Source organism: Corvus moneduloides, chromosome 11, assembly GCF_009650955.1.
Source record: "Corvus moneduloides isolate bCorMon1 chromosome 11, bCorMon1.pri, whole genome shotgun sequence".
Taxonomy (NCBI): domain Eukaryota; kingdom Metazoa; phylum Chordata; class Aves; order Passeriformes; family Corvidae; genus Corvus; species Corvus moneduloides.
In genome coordinates this window covers 17,646,359-17,665,850 of record NC_045486.1, presented here as the reverse complement: position 1 = coordinate 17,665,850, position 19,492 = coordinate 17,646,359, and the positions used below count along the sequence as shown (strand labels likewise).

General features: G+C 41.4%; 1 protein-coding gene and 1 long non-coding RNA gene across 2 annotated transcripts in view; one reads left to right on the top strand and one right to left on the bottom strand.

Annotated features, from left to right (window-relative positions):
* DOCK3 (dedicator of cytokinesis 3) overlaps window positions 1-19,492 on the bottom strand; it is a 185,474-nt gene that overhangs the window by 38,902 nt on the left and 127,080 nt on the right. Inside the window, 10 exon segments of the mRNA XM_032121102.1 lie at window positions 2,059-2,207; window positions 3,609-3,667; window positions 3,941-4,041; window positions 4,925-5,000; window positions 6,509-6,603; window positions 8,719-8,817; window positions 10,831-10,977; window positions 11,937-12,064; window positions 13,015-13,207; window positions 16,626-16,796. Coding sequence (XP_031976993.1) covers window positions 2,059-2,207; window positions 3,609-3,667; window positions 3,941-4,041; window positions 4,925-5,000; window positions 6,509-6,603; window positions 8,719-8,817; window positions 10,831-10,977; window positions 11,937-12,064; window positions 13,015-13,207; window positions 16,626-16,796 — 1,218 coding nt within the window.
* Window positions 3,995-10,978, top strand: LOC116449501. The gene is made up of 2 exons (XR_004242405.1): window positions 3,995-4,082; window positions 8,060-10,978. It is a non-coding gene; the product is annotated as an uncharacterized LOC116449501 (long non-coding RNA).

Here is a 19,492-nt window from a genome sequence, read left to right as displayed (position 1 = left end):
CTTTTTAAGCTTCTCTGTGATTATATGACACTTCTGCTTTTTCTTTCACTTATGTAAAACGCCACACCAGCATCATTATGTTCCTCTTACAAAGATTTTTAATACTTATTAATTCCCACCCTAAATATCAAATGTGATATCAGATATTCTGATAAAATTGATTCAAGTGCAGAAATCAACATATGTAACATTAAACAAAACAATTTCATGTAGTCTGAAATCTTGCAGAAAACACGGTTTCACTACTAGTGAAGACAGAGGCTTCTAAAGGCTGAAACTATTTGCAGAAATATGGCTTACTTTTATTTAAATACAAGCATAGTTTGAGCTTCTCTATGTTTTTCAGCTGCCAAATTGCAAAGGAGGTAAGGATGGGAAGGAAAAGCAAATCAGCCAGTAGCACACAAATGGACTTGGTGCTCTTGCTGCTGAAATCATTAAAGGGAGACCTGATTTCATTCCTGAATCAGACTGTATTGTTATCCAGCCTTGCTGAAAAAACAACCTTGTTAAAACATGAACTACTGAAGAGAATTAAAAAGCGCTTGAATGAATTTTCAGGGGTTTTATATTTTCTGACAAACAACTGAATATTCAAAAGGTGAAGAGAAGCTCACAGTTAAGAAAACCCTCCCTTTGTTTGTGATCTACAGTGACAACAGAAATCCGTAATGCCTGTGTCCAGCTACCCAGCATTATACTGGAAAGCAAATAACTCCCTGGTCCCAGCAGAAAATGTTAATGAGGTTTATTATCTCTTGTGGTATTTAACTGTATATTTCATTCTCACTAATACAGATGATTATTTTGTCTTTGACCTCAGAAAGTTACAATATATGCTTCATAAAACAGTGTGGAAATTTGCTCGTAATTTAAGAAATATTCTTGGAGCTGTAGTTTAGAATACATTAGTGAGTATAAAAATTAAATGAAGATTATGAAGAGTGCATCTTGATACAGAAAATATAAATAGGCCCAGAAACTCAAAGGTGACTGTAAGTGCTTATTACTGTAAATTCCAGAGAAAGACTGTTCTATTGTTATGCTAAAACAGGTGGAAAGAGGACTATGATCAAAATGCTATTGCAATAATAATAATAGTAAATAATAACAATCATAGTGATCACGGGAGCTAAAGAGGAAGAAAAACAAGCTCCTGATAATACTTTTCCACACAGCCTTTAATAGATGAGGTTATGGGAAAGGTCTGCTATTCTCCTGGAATGATAGATTAGATCTGGCATTTTAATGACTCTGCAAATAATTAATCACATGAATTATGATAATTTAATGGTGATTTACTCCTTCAGAGCACTTCTCTGCAGACACTTGCCCTCAGTATTGCTCCAGCACAATGACAATGAAACACTGTCATCCGAGGACCCAGTCTAAACCCATCCTTCATTAGCAATGCTCTGCACTTCAGGGATCTGGTTTGCAGTGGAAAATCTAAGCAATTCTCTGACCACGACTGGGAAACAGATTGATGAAGATTTCTCTCCCTGATTTGCAATCACAGCTCACAGCAGGTGGAAACTGCAGAGCTCTTGTTGGACTTAACCCTTCCAGGAGAGCTGTTGCAATTTCTGAAAATAAAAACAGCTACAAAGTCTGCTTCAAGGCATGGTAGAATGATTTAATGATACAGTACCACTTCCTAGCTGCAAATTGAAGACAGAGAAGCAGAGAGCAAATCACAAATACCAGCTAAATCTTTACATCCCCAGTTTTGGTTCTCAGTCTGACCCATTTAATAGCTGACTAATAATCTAACTGAAACCAGTGGGAGCAGTGACAGCCCAGCACTTACAAAATTCTCTTCCCTGTCTGTGATGTGCTGAGCACATCCCTCCTCTTCCCCGTTTCTGGGAAATGCAGCTTGCACTGGTTAAACAATCTTGGGGGTCTTGTGATAGTTCTGTGAAGTAGGTCTCAAATTTTCTATTTTATGTATATTTACATGACATCTTCACAGTCAGAAACAGATCAACATCAGCTTCCAGCTGGACACTGCAGACAGCCAGAGCAGGAAAAGGAAAGCTTGGGAAGTGCCCTCACCTGTTTGAAGTTGCCATTCTTTCTCTGCTCCCAGTCCATCATGTCATGGAAGATTGGGATCATGATATTCCGGACTTCTGGTTGTGGAACAAGTGTAACACCCAGAAAGGGGCCAATCATTCCCGGAATAAAGTGAATCTTGTGCTCACCTGTACAACACAAACCAACTGTAATTAAATAAAAGCCTCTGCTATCTGTCACTGAGAAAATAGGGAACCCTTGCAATAATGGCATGTACAGAGTAGTAGGCATGAGCATTATGAAAGCAAACATTCTTTTCCTGGAAGGAATGAAAAATCAGTATTTGCTTTACACCATGTCTTGCAAAGTCTCTAAGAGCATTTTTAAGTTCACTGTGAAAGCCTTCAGCAAAAATTGTCAGTGCATTTTACTTGCAAAGGAATTCAAACTGTCAAAAGTAACTGAACTAAAACATACTAACTGGGGGAAAAGAGGCCAGGGTACGTACTTCTAATTTCTGAGGATTTTGAAAGGGCTGGTGAGAACAGTGGTAGTTAGTAGAACACATTTAGATTTTAAAGAATTAAAGAGCTCCTGGTCCTCAGTGCTGCCTCAATTTCCTAACTGCCCTTGACTGGGATTAAATGGATCTGCTCCAGGAGGGACTGGAGGCACTGTGCTGACAATCTCTCCTGAGCCACGTTACTGCACTGTTGCAGAGAGAAACTCAACAAAGCCTGATTTGGAACAGCATCCAGGGATAAATATCTGCATCTACACATCTAAAACTGGCTTCTCACTTCTCAGTTGAGTTTGTCCAGCATCATTTTCTGGGTATTGGATCTCTTCTATCTTGGAGGGCCTTCTGTTCTCCACACAGATCATTTGAACTGTGACCAGTTCTGGCTGTATCATTTTAGTTGTGCAAGACAGACCAGGCTTATTCAGTTTTCTTGCTTTTGTAGTGCTCCTGACTGTTGTCTGAACTTTGTCCAACTTGTCTTGGGTTTATGTTTTTTTGTGTTTTGTTGTTTCTTTTAGCTGTAGAAAGCAGGACTGGGCAAATTAATCTAGAATCAAGTGAACTTATGAAAAACACTGCGACAGTAATATGGTCCCTCTCTCTTACTCCAGATTCTCACGTATTTTCTCAAAGATTACAAAATCTCCTTTACTCATGGCATTTTACAGGTAGCTCCCCTTCAGCTGATTATCAGCGTGGTACATTTGTAGTCTTTGGTTTCTTGAACAGCCCTCCTACCTATATTCCTACACATAAAATGTTTGTATTTGGCTTTGTGAATATTTTGCAGCCACATTATCAAGTTATCTAATCTGACTTGTGCCACTCCTTTGCTCTCTTCGTGATTCACCCCTTCTCATATCCTTGTATTTGTGATCTCTATCAGCAAACATTTTGTTATTTTCCTCTAGAATACAGTGCAAAAGAGTTTTGGTGGGAGAAGAGAACTCTTCAGAGAAACAAAGGATTCTGTGATGCCACAAAACATTAAAAAAAATTTAAAAATCTGACGGAAACGGGGGGTTCCTTTGGCTTTGGTTGTCAGGTGAGAGAGGGAGAGACTTACCCAGGTTCTGCCACATGCTGAAGAGCTCATAGGCCATCATCACTCTCATATCGCCGTACCTGAGAGAGAACAGAGACACAGCTGCCCAGGGAACAAAAACTGGGAAGGCAGTGAAAAAATAATCAAATTGTTTAAAAAAAAAATCAATTCACATTTATGTTAATGTAAGAATATCGAACAACTTGACCAATCCCTGAATGTGGAATTGGGAGATCTACTTATTAATTTCCCAGGAATTTCCACATCCCAGGTTTCATGATAAATCACAGAGACTTATGGTAGGAAAAAAAGTCTCTTTTTTGGGGCGGGAACCCAACGAAACATGTCCTTACTTATCTAGAATCTTCTTCCTCTTAGGTGGTGTGGCATTTTCTAGCTGGAGACTCGGCTGGTTTATGAACAAAACTGCCAGGCTGAAATAAGAGTTCCACACCTGTGACAAGGGAAGGAATTTTACAGCATTACACTCCAAGAGTAAGTTTTAAAGAGTGGAGAAAGACACAGACTCCTTTTCGTAATCAAGGCATAAATTCATCAGTGTCTCTTACTATGGAGATACAAATTAACTCTTAAGGATAACAAGTGGGTTATTTAAACCTTGACAGGAACTGAAACCCCACAAAAGCAGTGCCACTGGGTTTTCCTGTTTGCACCAGAGCACAAGACTGAATAAACCTGGTGACTTCAGCAAACTTTTAAATTGTTTTTCTATAGGCTAAACAGATTATATCTGTCAAGAATCCCCAGAGATCACCTTATACATGAATGAGAACCCTATAATTTGATCTGTTTTCCCAAAGAGATGAGTTTTTTCCCAACTTGGTGTGTGCACATGTCCCTAGATGCATGTCTGGCAGCTTTTCCTTATTAACACTGAACTTGCTGCCCATCTCCAACTACATGAGACACAGGGACAACGCTCCATAATCCTCCAGGATTTATGTCAGCAGCCAGAGGGACCTCTGGGAGAGGGAGATTGTGAATTCCCCAACTTCAGGAAAAGCATTGCCTGAGTTTACATTGCATTATCCATCATTCTGCAAGACAGCATGCTCCATTAGCCCCATGCTTATGGAATTACTTGTTTCCTTTATGAGAGACTCAATTTTCCTGATTTGATCTCACACTGTATCTGTTCTACTTCCCATCAATTCCTCAGCAGATTCCATTCCTGTCCTTTATCAGTTAGGTCATCTTCCTGACAGACACACTAATAAATGCTGCAAATATCATCAGCTAAAGCAGAGGGCAGCTCCTGTTCCTTTGTTACTGCTGGTTTGAAAAGATGTCAGAACATTTTCTGAATCAATCCTTACTTTAAAATCGAAGTCTGTTTCCGTGAAATTCTTATGCAGGGCAGAAGACAAGTACTGAACTGTTGTAACTATGATACTGCAGCCAAAAACAAAGAGAAGGAAACAAAGAGAACATTTGAATCTGGAATAAAACATATTACAGTGGTTGGTGGTACTGGTTTTACTGTGGGTACAGAGATGAGCATTCTTTGTGTAATCACTGTGATATTTACACAGAAACCACCGTTCTAAGTTTTAATGTACAGTTTGTACTAATTGATACAAGATTATGAACCTTCACTATTATTGTAACTTTTAGCATTTAAAATCATGTCTGTTTTGCATGGCTGGGCCATATGACCTCCAGTGAAATGGAACAATATACTCCTTTTCCTCCTGTTTTAAACAGAAGGATTTTTTCCCCCAGAGAAGAGTAACTCAAGAAGTTGGGGCTGTTCTTGTTCTTGACTATACAATGGTCCTTAATCTCACCTCATTCAACTCAAGATTTTTGCGGGTTATTTTGCCAATTCTTGATTTTCGTGTTAGTTTTTGTTGGTGGCTGAATACACCTTAGTGAAAGGCAATCAAGGCATGTGATAAATTGAGAATTAATAATTGGCATGTAGATAAAGCAACAATAGTACCAAAAGAAGAGCACATCTCTGATTCACATGCAAGCAGTACTCCAGCAGCACTGCTAAATGTAACTGTCAGTCTAAAGGTTTGTGGCAAAATGATGCCCAAGGGAACAGGTAACCTGCAGCATCTGAGGGAGCTACTGTTTCAGGTGGATTTCTTTTTCTTACAGAACTTCATTGAATCTTTACGCTTGAATTACTGAAATCCACTTCTTTCACTTCTCATTAGCAGGGTGGACTCGCAGAGCATTCAGCTCAGCTGGGCAGGCAGCCTTTAGGAGCATTTCCATGGAGTTTCCTCAGAGTGGGAACTCTCCAGCTGTCAGTCAGTCAGTGGGAATTCCACAGCTAGTTTAGCTAAGGAAGCTAGTGAATAATTCCAGCCACCCTGTGTTCAACACTGCTGCCAATCCAAAGAGCACAGTACTTAACCCAGCAGAAGCAAGAAACTGAGATAAAATGGAGCATTAAAATGGTAGATGGCAACTGAATTGAGAAAGAACTCTTAATGTAATGCTTTGGTGTCATGGCTGGGGTCTGCTCCCACTGTTCCCAGATACCTGAGTGCCTCTCCCTAAGGAGGGATGTTTATGGGAAAAGACAGATGTTCAATGCAGGGATTCCCTGGCAAGGGTGGGAGAGGCCCGTTAACACCCCTGGGAGTGGGGAGCTGGGCCTTGCCCTGTGTGCTGGAGCTGCTGGGCCACTTGGCCCCTCACCCTCAGGGCAGCTCCTTCAGCTCTGCTTTTAACTCCTGACTCAGAGTACTGGTGGGGTTTAACAGACCCACGAACACACAGGTTTGGTCTGGAGTGTTATAGCAACAGCAGAATGAGGATGAGCACTCCAGGATTCCTGTCTTGATCCTCACATCTCAGTCTGAGGAAAAACCCGAGGAAAAACCCAAGCCCCAGGCTTTAACTGCCGCAGAATGACAACACTTTACACCTGCTTCTCTACTTACTTGCTGGTGAGCAACCTCATCACCATCCAGTCTCGAGGAAAGACACTCATCTTCATCAGGTTCCGAAACACACAGAAAATCTTCAGGAGGAACTCCTGTCACACAGGGAAAAGAAATGAAAAATCAGCAGCAGTTGCAGGTGAATCTATTTTCTTGATCGTAAGAAAGACAATTAAGCTAAGTGTGCTCTACTTGAGCTTTGTGTTGCAAGGCCATTCACCTGGAAACATAGAAGCAACATACACTGGAATATGGCTCTGTTCCTTTTGTTTGCCTCTAATATAGAACTTGCAGCTTCTTTAAAATCTTCACTTCTACAGGGAGATGAAAATCTTCCCTATGTGCATAATTGTATATGACTTCTCATATTATCACCCAGAGTTCCAGTGTCAATTTGCAGCTATTTTGAAATATACTGGACTCATAATCACCTTCTTATGTACTCATTTTATTCATTTATCTGTCTAAATTTCTTTGGACTTACGTCACAATTTGAGAACTAACCACACCCCCAAGCCCAATGAAACTCCTACACACACTTTCTAAAATAGTAACAGAAAACCCCATTTCTGGCAACTAGAGCAGCAAAGAGCTCTTAGACACATTCAGCTGAATCTTTGCTCTCCAAAAAAAAAATCCCCAAACCTGAAGACATTTCTGGCTTTTGACTACCTGCACCTCCATGTCTACAGAACAACAGGAAGGATCAAACATGACAAGTTGTTGGCCTTGCAAACTATGATTTTATTGTTTTGTTTTCCTTCCACACAAAACCAAAATAGCAGAGAAAGTGGCAGAGCAGGGTTTCTTCAAAACCATCCTACCATTATGCCTTAATGGGGCGGTGGGGGGGGAGGAGGGGTGTGTGTGATTAATATCTTGGTGTAACTGAGCTCAGAGTAAAGCATTAGAAGCTCCTTGACTTTTGGCCTCATTTTGCCCTAAGTGTAACAGTGATAAGTGAATAAAATGCCTTTCCATGCCAGAAAAAGTATTGGAAATATTATTATGGCCATATTTGATGGAAAAAAAAAAAGTAATATATAAAATCTTCAGCCTTTGTGATACTCTTGGAACATATACTGAGATTATAGAGATACAACAGTTCTTATGGGCATAAAGACAAATTTCAGTTCAATGACCTTTCCACAAGTCTGACACAAGAACTGTAGTTTAGATGGCTTTTAAAATATCTATTAAAATTTATTATGAATTAATTTACCAAATCATTTTCCTGTGAACAATTTGAAAGTTACCAGAAAGGCAGCAATCTCAGATAACTATCAACCTGAGATACACTGAACCCTGCAACCTAAAGATAAGAATTTTATCATTGCAAATTCATCTCCCTGATTTATTCAGCTTCTCTGTATGCACACAAAATATTTAAAAGCTGAAAGTCTATCCAGAAAGGACTTCTCACTGCTTCTCCATTTCATTTGCTAAGGTAACAGAAGTTCCTGTTACATTACATTGTTCTTATTGTGCTTATTTTATTGAGTGCCATGCTAAACAAAATCATTTTATATAAAAACTTGTCTTTATTTATAGGATTATTCTGCCTTTTAAACAGGCTGTTGTCAGATACTCCTCTTCCCTATGGAAGTTGAGGTAAGAAGTTCTGCTGGTGTGAGATGTGTGATGTGCCATTTCAAAATGTCAGAGGTCTGTGCCCCTCACCAACCCCTGCTGTTCACGGAGAGTCATAATTTAAGCTGATGTTCACAAAGAAGCAGGCAGCAACTGGAGTGGTAAGGTTACAGCTTTCCAAAAAGAGATTTCATCTGCTAGAGACATTTGTATCCCCCAAAAGGCTTGAAATTCTCTTCTGGCATAAAATCAATACCCTTTGTAAGAAAGCTCCAGTGCATACTGAACATCTAGCAAAACGCTATACAACAACTGACTTCACATTCATGGGATTAAAAAATGCCCTGTTCCTCTGCTTGTGTTTAATAGGTAACAATTATGATATCCTTTATGTCCAACAACATCTATCCTGGGACTTTATTTGCTGTTATAATTTGGTGCCCTGTAGCCTTAAATGGTTTTTTGCAACACTACACCAACGATTATAAAAGTGAAAGGAAGGTCCCTAAAGAGAGTGCCAGTGGATGGGAATGATTAACAGGGCAAGTGATGCTCGAGGGATTCCCCTCTGCTCTCCCATTCTGAGGGAATCACCCTACAAACACCACACCCTTTGGTACCTTCAGCTCATCCTTGCTTTGGAAGTTGTCCAGTAAGTGCTGGAAGTGAGTGTCTGACATCTGACGAAGCAAAGATAAAAGGCAGGAGACATATTCTCCCTGTTGACCAAATGAGAAACTCTTTCATTGAGACAATCTGAAATTTCATAGATACAAAGCTTAACCTGGGGGAAGGTATAAAGGGAGGGGTCTGAAATGGCCCCAATGCCTGTGAGGGGACAGCTGACATGCACAGAGATTGAAAGTACTGCAGGTTAACAGTTCCTGAGTTACTGTTAATACAGGGATACACCTCCAGGAGGCTCCTCCACAGATGCCAGTTTTAAAGGTCTTTTAATCAAAGTTGTAGTCTAATCAAAAATCATTTAAAATTATTAATACAGACATTAACAAATCACCCTCCAAGCATGCAGGTTTTGACAATACCTTTTCAGGTACTTAATATACAGTGTCTGTCAGAGGTGTGACTGCAGCTCATGCCAACAGACCAGCAATTATTTGAACTGATTGACTCAGACCAGTAAAGCAGTGACAATTTGGGATCAGGCTGGGCTACAGAAGGTGTCTGGAAGCTTGTAAATATATGGCTTATTAGTGTTCACCAAGTTCTGTGCTGTCAAAGCTCCAGTACTGACAGGACTGCAGTCAGATTTCCTGAGCACAGTCTGAGTAAGCCTACATGAGCTACAATTACATTTCTGTAATTCTGCAAAGCAGATGCACCCTAACCGGTTACCACAGCATCCCAAAGTGTTTTCCAAAGAGGAACTCCCCCATTTTACAAATCTGAAAGCAAAGCACAGAGAAGTTAAGCAATCTGTCCAAGAGAACAAGGTGGTGCCAAGAACAAACATCAGGACTGGGTCTGTTGATTGCCAGTCCCTTGCACAACACTATTTTTTTCTACAACAAAGAGCAACTAATTTGGAAAATACACAAATCTAAGCCATATCTAATAAGAATCCATATATCACTGTGCTGTGAAATGTAAACTGAGGAGCAAATATAAGGGACCGTGCCTTCCATTTTACTGTTTTTGTAATTGGCTCAAGCATCTACCCAGGAGCTTTGACACAGGTTGTTCCAATAAAGTTTCCAGGGCTGAACTTCACTAGGAAGAAAGATGTGCTCTTTTGTGTGGGCTGGCATGTGGTAAACAGCAGTAAGTCAAATGGCAGCAGTAAAAGGAAACTGAGATATTACTGGACATTTGCAAGCCAGTGCCTTTCTTGTCCTGTATCAAAGAACATCTTGTTATGTGAGCTAACAAAGAAAGGTCCAACCTTCTCTCCTGTGTGAGAAGTGCACCTTAGTGCACATCTGCCCCCAGCAGCACTGCTGAGGTTTCAGCCATTTGCTAAAAAAACAAGTCTAAAAAAAGGACATTCTGAACAGCAGCTTAACATTCTACATTGTGCAAAAGCTGCATTAGAGACTCTGACAAACAAAAATAGACTAAAATAGGCTAGAATAGAAAAGGGCACAAATCCAGGAAAGAAGAAGGCTGAACAGCAACATTCTATTCTTTTTCTTCTCTTCCACTGCATGTCAAAGATTTTTTCCCTGTGGCTAATGCTAGCAGCCTGGGTAAAGTGGTGGCTTCTCCCACCAAGCTCAACAGCTCACTTGACTTATGATCTGTTAATTTCTTTTGAAAAAGTATGCTGTGTTTCATTTGCATGAAATAATCAATGACCTGGGACAGAAGCTCTCCAGGGTGTTTAGCAAAGGGATTTAACCACAGAGCACTGTGATATCCTCAGTTTTGGTGATCACAGCCTAGTACTCATATAGCCCTTGGTGACACCACCTTAGGGGTGAAGCTCCAGGCAGCTGCCCAGTACCTCAAGTTTTAAGCAATAACTCTCAATCACAGCTGCAAAGACAAACAAGAAAATAATCCGGCAATCCACTAAAGGCTCCTGAGCTCCACTGCTTCCTGCAGCCCTCACTAGTGCAGGGAGGAGGGAATGGGTTCGTGGCTTATTAAGGGAAAGAGACAAAGCCCTGGGCATTCATGCAGCAGAGATGATGATGAGGTGCCAGTGGTGGTGAGGGACTGAACCAGAGGTTAGAGAAGCAGGAAATAGAAACTGATTGTTAGTTACTAACAGTGATTTCTGCTGTGCACTGCGGGCAGCGCTGCCCTCTTACCGCCTCCTGAGACTGCGATTTACTCATGATTGTGAGCAGAGTTTGTAACAGCACGTCCAGGAGGCTCTCCACCATCATCTCAACCTCCTCCACGACATCTCCCTCCTACAGCAAGTGGTGAGCAAACAAACAGTTAGAAACTGGAGAAATGGAACTGGTAAAGACAGATCTGCTGAGTCAGCCATACCACAGGCTTGCTGGGACAGAGAGCTCCATAACAGGTTCAAAGAAGTACAATCAAATTCCTCATTGATACCAGATCCTGTTGTTCTGTCAGAGTGTGTGTGTGTGTTACCTTGACAGTCTCTGATGGAAACATTCAGGGTCACAGCCGTAAAGGTTAGTCTATAATCAAAGCTCTAGAACACAATAGGAGCAGATTATGTTCAGGAACCTTTACTCCATGGCAGTATGATTTTAGCTTATTTCCATGATACCTTTCATCTCATTCCTTTCACACAGAACCGTGACTTGTAATTGGAAATACACATTGGTATGAATTATATTTAGCACTGCAAGCTTCCTACTTTAGTCAGGTGGGGAAACTTCACCACCCCCTCTTTGCGAGCATTGCTTTAAATGATGTAGTTACCATTTGAGATCAGGGTATTATGACCATCAAAGCTGGGTGTTGAAACTCAGCAGCAATTTCCAGAACTAAGTGGGATTCCATTGATTGGATAATTTTAGAGTATTCTTTTAATGTGAACCACAAAGTGCTAGTTACTGTCTTTTGCAGAACTATGAGTCCTTGAGCTGTGTAGAACTTTTAAACTCCTGTGACATCTAAGTTCTGGGCTTGCATGAAGAAAATGAAACAGTGTCAAAGCTGGCAAAGGCATATGCATTTCCCCCCTCCTAACAGCAATAACACTGTAATCAGGATGCTCTGAGTCACACACACAGAGCCAGACCCTCATTTCAGATGTTCTCCTGCTGACAGCACAATTTTGTTTTTAAAAGGTTCTTTGAGAAACCTATAATAACCTATAAAAATCTCTCACTCTTCATTTTACTACATCAGTGGTGCAAATAAAAAAATTAAAATCAAGCAGCAAATTTACCAAAGAACTGGTCTTGATTATGGAGAAGATACTACTGAGGATCCCAGAGCAGATAAGCAGCTCCTTCTGCTGTCGTAGGTGAAGGTGAATGTGGTGAAGGACTACAGGCAGCAGGATGCGCCGGGACTCTGAATCAAGGAAAATAATTTCAAATTTAAGGAAAGAAAATATTTACAAACAATTACAATGGATGGTTTCAAAAAAACTCTGTGGTGTTATCATTCTCACCTTGTACTGAGTAAAGTAATTAAAGTGCACTAAGTTGAGGTCCTCACTACAGGAAAGAGAAACCCAGTGGTGCTTTCTATCTTCCACTGTTACCTTCATAACTTCTTTCATTCAGACCTTTATGTAGGAAATACACTCACAATCTTCACCCATTTTCCACTGAATTCTTAAAGGTATTTTTAATTCTGATTTTTAAAGTATATTTAAGCAATAATAGAAGCATATTTAAGTAAAATTTTAAGAATTAAAGAATTACTAAAGTGTTGAGCTAAAGAAATACTGAAGTTATAATGTAAAGATTAAAGACACTTCAAAGGAATGTGGTGGGTTTCTCACATGACTAACCGCTCTGTTTCTCAGGCATAAGCTGGCTGGAAAGGAGGTTTTCTTTCTGTGCATGGTAAGACAATGCAAAGTGTGACATGAGATTTGGCAGTTTTAATAACTGACTTGATTTTTTAATGTGTGTTTATCAACCTTTAGTAACTACAATTTATCTAAGATGGATTAATAAACATCTCCTACCATAGGGACACTTGTATTTGTGTCAAACAGAGTTAGCTGAGTTACAGAAAATTCTGAGTTGGGACACACAAGGATCATGGAGTCCAACTCTGAAGTGAAAGCCCTTGTGAAAACAGGGATCAAACCCACAATGTTGGCGTTATTAGCACCCTGCTCCAACCAACTGAGCTAATGAATACATTTATTAACAGTGCTGCCAAGAGAAATAATTACCAACATTATTAGCATTCAGCAGGGAATTATTTGCAAAAAAGCCATTGCAAAAGAACCCAAGATGTTGCTGCCCTCAGTGAGCAGCAGGCCTGAGCCCTGGGGCCCAGCTCACCCGAGAAGGAGAAGAGGCGGCTGTCGACCGTGCGGGCGATGGACTGGAGCTTCACCACATCCATGGACTGGCCGATGTGCACCGTGCTGGGCATGCTGCCCAGCGTGCCCCGCACGAACTCTGCCACCTCCTGCACCGTGAACATCTGCAGCAGCTCGTCGAAGATGGCGGGGAACGAGTTCAGCAGGGCGGCCTGCGGACACAGGACGGGGCTCAGCACCTGCAATTCCTGACCTGCAGCTCAGTGCAGTGAGGTGGGAACAGCAGGAACACTGAATGAAGGGCCTGCACAAAGCTACTATGGACTGTGCTATGGCTGGTGCTCATGGTTTGTGGTACCTGGAGCTCAGAGGGAACAAGCCACACGTAGGATAGAGAAATCAAGTGCTGCTGCAATAGTAAATCTTAGGATAAGTTGCACACATAGATACAGCTTCAAAAAGCTGCTTATAAAACAGAAAAAAAATGGAGATATCAGAGAACAGAAAACAGTCCCTTTTTGTTGATTTACTTTTTTCAGTTAATACACTACTGATTAGAGAGTTCTATGCCAATTGTTTGTACTAAGCAACTACCTAAGACAGTTAAAACTCTTCAGAAAATATTCTGAAGTGAGGAACCTGCTGACAGACCCTTAACCAGCTCTGCCATGTGACATTCCAGGATTTCTGCAGCAGGGGTGGGGTGTGAGTCCACGTGAAAGAGGCATCACATCATGCGAGTGTGCATGTGATCCTTGCAGTAACAGATATTTCCAGTAAGCTGGAGCTAGCCTTGAAAGTGCTTCTTAAAGTGCAGCAACAAAAAACTCTGCATGTCTTATTTCCTATTTTTCAATTAATATCTTCACAAGACTAGAAAATTCCATGCATCACCCTATGCTCAAGTTCTGCACACTTGGTGTGCTATCAAACAACTGCCACCACCTCTAATGTTTTAAAATTTTCTCTCCCTCTACATCCTAGTCAAGCTCCATGCCTGCTTCCTCATTATAACTACTTAAATTCCTAGATGGTTGCTTTCTTGAACCAGCCTCACCTTCACTCTTCCCTTCCTGCCATTTCTACCTCCCTTCCCTGAACCTCTCCACGCAAACCCCAGTGATTTCCTGCACAAGTTCAGATCTACCACTTCACTGCAGATCTCTGTTCAGCTTTGCTGTTCCAGAGTCTCACCACTATCAGTATTTCCTTTTCCTGAGATTTTTTTGTTTTCTCATTGCATAACCATTTCTGTATCTCTTCCATACTGACGTGACTCTCCTAATCCATATAATCCCAGCCTCCTTTTTTGCCAAGTCTTTTTTCCTTCAAGAGTGAAATCTATTTAATAGTATTTGAGCAAAATCTAAGTTATTTTTACAACTAACATCGTAGAGCTCATTAAATTACTCTGAATATAAATTTACCTCCTTCTTCTTCCACTCGTTCGCTCACAAAATCTAATTTTGTTACAATCAACTCAGATTACACAAACCCCCACAAGACCTCCTGGGTGTTGTCACCTATTTGTTCCTCCATATCTACAATGTACTAACAAAATAAATATGTATAAATCATTTCAATATCTCCTGGTACTCTTGGAAGGCAGAAACAGCCACAAATCCAGCCACTGTCTTTATCTTTGGGATAATACAAGTGAAATTACAATATTGGCCCGACAAATCCTTACAGGAGTTTAGGAAAACTTTCTGTTACTTATAAAGCAGAAGGATTTCCTTGTAGCCCATAGCAATCCAAGGGAAGGCATGGGATCTCTTCAGGAAGATTTGGAGCTGTCCTGAGGCGACATCATTTCAACAGTTCCTTGAAGGGTCCATTATTGCACAACACTCTAAAATGTGCTGGAACATTACTCATGTCAAACTAATTGCCTGGGAGGAAGGAAATCAGCTTTACTCATTGCTGGAAAGAGCTGAGATACTGAGACCTCTCAAATATCCTGGAGAAGAGGACAAATGTGAGGGAAGTTAGGTTTGCCAGGGCCTCGAGCATTTCTGTGCATATTTAACAATTGTCCAGATTTCCAGAACTAATAATCAAATAAGAAACAAATGCTTGGCTCCCCTGAACTATTTGACTTACATAATCTTGTGTACACCCTCAGTACTGTCTTTTTGGTGTGTGGATGCCATAAACTGCTCCATTAATAACCAAAATATTCCACATCTCCAAGTTTTAAAGTACCAGCCACTTAAACTCTAGTTTATATGCAGGAAAAGAGTGTTTGGGGTAGGGAAAAGAGATTAACTGGGAACATCCACAGTGAAACACTTGAGCAGTCCTGGGGATCATTACTTACAGAATTAAATGTCGGCCTTGTTGTGCCCCCACATTTTTGTGGGGCACCTGTCCCGGCTCCGCTCGCCTGCCCTCCAGGCTGGGAGGCCTATGGGGCAATGGGATCAGGGGGCAACATAGTGGCAAGGGGGAAACAAAAAGTAAACTTTTCAAAGATTCAACAAGGACAGGCTTTACAAATTACAAAAGTCCAAAGTAAGAAATACCATAGTGAGAGAAAGGAGAAAAAAATTAAAAAGAGAAACAAAGAGAAAAAAAAAAATCCCCCCCTCCTCAAAGTGATTCTCCCTCTGTATTTGGGACCAACACAACTGGAAAACATTCATAAGATGCTGTTTCCATTCACCATCACTTTGTCTGCAAAATTCTGTGCGCTGATTTCACTTGTTCCTGGCTCATCTTATTATACCCACTAATGGGTGATTAAATAAAACATTAGAGCAGCTGTTCTCAAAATCTTCCAGAGCAGCTCCTTAAGAAAGAGATCATTCCACTGGCAGCTTCCTGAACCAGCAGAGTCACTGCTTGGCTGCAACGTTCACAGCAGCTGCCTCTTGGTAAAATACAGCAGGTGTTCCAAACATCTGTAATTCTGCATTAGTGATTACAAACCACCTTCACGTTACCAGGGAGCTCTGGGTGCTGCATTCTGACATTCCCTGAGCAGAGGCACAACACAGCATGTTTGACATTTAAAACTTAAATGCAGGAGTATGTACTGGAGTACAGTGGTCTTTAAAACTGAACCCAAAATTCAGCAGCATCCTTACTCACGTCGAGCATTGTCTTCAGCCCACATGGAATCTTCATGAAGTCCCCTGGGCTACATTCAAAATGATGCATTAAATATGAGTATGGGCATCACAACATGTTTGTGGTCAGGCTGCACGTGATTCTGACTGGAATTTTAGCACATGCTGGAGTTAAGTTTATATGAGTGCAAATACATCAGCTGAACTTCTCACTGTGATGCTGCTGTGACTGTGAGTATTGATTTGAAGTACTATAAGGAAGGATTTTGAAATTCTTGAGGCGAACCATAAGAAATAGGAGTGAGAGAGACTTGAAAACGCAGTTCACTTCTGCAAAAATTGTATTCTCATGTGAGAGGTCACTTCCCCCTAGCAAGCCCCCAGTCCAGCTCACCTGTGCAAAGCTACTGTCTACCATTAATGGATGTCTCATTTTCCAGCAGTTTGTTAGGGGGCAGAACTCCACTGACCTGCATTTAACCCCCATGTGCCCACACCTCCTACCCCTGCAGAACAGCTGCCTCGTGGTTTGCCAGTGGGAGTGTAGGAAATAGCAAACCTGTGTGAAGATGAGAGTCTCAGAGCTCCTGCTGTCCAAGCTGAGCACAAATCTGATGGACTGGAAAAGCTCCTGGATGCTGGAGCGGAACTGCTCCTCCTCCATTCCACAAGTAGCTCTGGAGTAAAGGATCCGAGATTGGACAATGAACTTGAAAAGATATTCCAAGGCCTTAAGGAGCAGGAGAAGAAGGAGATCAAGACAGAGAAAAAGAGAGAAAGAAAAATAAAGGAGCTGTAAAGAGAACCAGGAAAGACTCTACATGCATAATAACTAAATTCTTGAGCTTTAGAAAGGAGAATGAAAAACAGGTTTTATAAGTTACATAATTCAGTTGGGGAAGAGCTACTCTTAGGCAAATACCCATTCTCAACCAATAGCCTTTGTTACTTGCATGTCCCACTAACAGAAAAAGTAAGCATTTACATCAGAGAGACAAATCAGAGTTACATAATTTGAGGAAAATTTTGGTCAAGGTAAGAAACTTCTGGTTTTCTCATGACTTGGCACAATGACTGAAGTGTCTGAAGCAGCTGTTCTGTTTTCTTTCAAAATTTTGTAAATGGCATTATTTAGAACTGCATTTATTTGGCAGCAGTGACCATGAAGAAAACACATTGTTCTGAGCAGCTGTAACAAGTCACCACCCTATCAACAGTGACACTTCACACACCTCCTTGATACTGGCTGTGCACAACTGTCAGCACCAGAATGCACCAAATATCAGGGACATCACACTTCACTCCTTCCCTTAGTGCTTAACAGGATTCACCAGCGAAGCAGGATTAAGGGAAGACATAATGCACAGTTTGATGATATCCTCAAAACCCAGCACAGGAAAACAACAGGCTGGAGATACAGCAATCATAGGCTGTACAGAAACCTTAGAGATACTTCACTCCATCCCATGGAAAGTATTCTTGTCTCACTTCAATGCTGGGAAACTGGAAGTTAATTCAAATACAAATTTTGTTATCAAGAGATATTTTTGCACCCGTAAGAGCCCCTCACTGAACCACCACACAGTATGCACAAGTATGCAATGCTGTGTTGTAAGTTTTAGAATGCCACAGCTTTACGGATATAGAATGTGAAATTCCTCATAAAGCTATCATGGATTTCAACATGCCATTGACTCTTACAGCCTCTTTTCCCCCCAGAAATTATGGCAGCTTTGGTAATTCACCAGTTATTATTTATACTTCTGTACTAAACCATTTGGTGAAGCTTCCTTACACCAAAGAACTTCATCAGGAAATAACAGCTGCGTTCCTGCCTCATTTCCAGACGAAGGCCAGTTGGTTCCCAGTCAGCTCTCCAAGGCTGGCATCCCTGTGCTAACACCAAACCCAGCACATGCAGTGCTGGTATGAGCTGTTTTAGGGGTTCAGTACATACAACCATAATTCTCATCTGAAAGCTCATAGCTTCAATGTGAGGATTACGTTTTGCAGTGAATCAGAGCATTTATGTGTGAGCCTCCATAATTCCCTGTGGAAGGTGAGATAGCAGAGCTCAAAACACTACACTTCCTTAGCACAGACAATGAGCCCACACAGGCAGTGAACCAAAGAGTTCCCTGTGTTTGCACACATGGCTGGGATGATAAAAATACAAACCAAGTCTTGGTAGCACACGTCAGAAGCTGGAATAACTTTGGCTCTTGCTACCTATGGCATCACAAAAATGATGTGCATTTGTGCCTAAGGACATAGAAGTGCTCTGAGATAAAATCCCAGCCTTCGATGATGTTCGGCAGGACATAAAAAATCAGTGCCCAGTTAAAGGACATCCCTTACAAACATGGTCTGTGTGCATGTTCACGTAACAGGTGAACACCTCTGCCCTGTGACCAGCAGCACAAAGACTCAGGGAAAACCTCCTGAGGGAGAAAAGCCCTTGCTGTTGGTTCCCCGATCTAGGCAAAACCCACCTATGGTTCTACTACTGGAAGATAACTGAAGCTGGAAGGGCATTTCCTAGACACACTTCCTATGGTTTTTATTTCCTCAGGGACAACAAAAGTGGCTGTGGAGGCATTCATGGACACTTGGTTACAGAGGCCCCCTGGGAGGCACAGGCAGCTGTTCCTGGATGCAGCTTTTGTGGAGCTTGGTATAGGGCACAATAAAGGAGCACGATGCTGTGTTCTAGGTAGAGATGTCCTTTCAGCTACAGCTCCTCCAAGTTGCATAGGAGATTTTGAGAATTAAAAGCAGTCTTGAGGGAGATAAGAAATTTTAGAAATCCTCTAGGACTCTGTTTGCTAATTCCAGGGTTGGAAATCAGAATCCTGTGAGACAGCTGCATGTCCATCATGAATGTACATGAGCAGCCAGGAGCCATAAGAGTGCAGAGTATTCCAGCAGCAGCTTTAAGGCACTACACTGAACAGCTAATTCAGGGAAAAAGAGATACAGAGCTATCCTGTTTTCTCAGTCAGAGAACTTCTAATGCAAGGAGTGTGGTGAACACATCAAAGACCACAGAAATCCCCAACAGTAGAATCTTGTACTACTAATGACACATTAGCATTGATAATGGCTTTGGTACAAACTTGCTCCAAATGCCTGAAATAAAATCTGGAAACAAAGAAGGAAATCAATCACTACTGTAATGGGAGAAGATAAAGACCTGAATTTGGGCCTGCAAGAGATACCTGCAAAGGCAACTTGTCTGAATAAGATGTGACAGCAGTGTGGGTGGCAGAGGATGCGCTGTCAGGTCTGCACAGACTCTGGTGGCAATTTTAATTCCTGTGCTTGGAAAGGCTTGGGCTGTCAGGTCTGCAAACTGACCTCCCTCCCAGAGGGAACAGCCACGTTCCAGGCCAGCACTTGAGAGCCCCAGTAAGCAAAGAGCTGCCT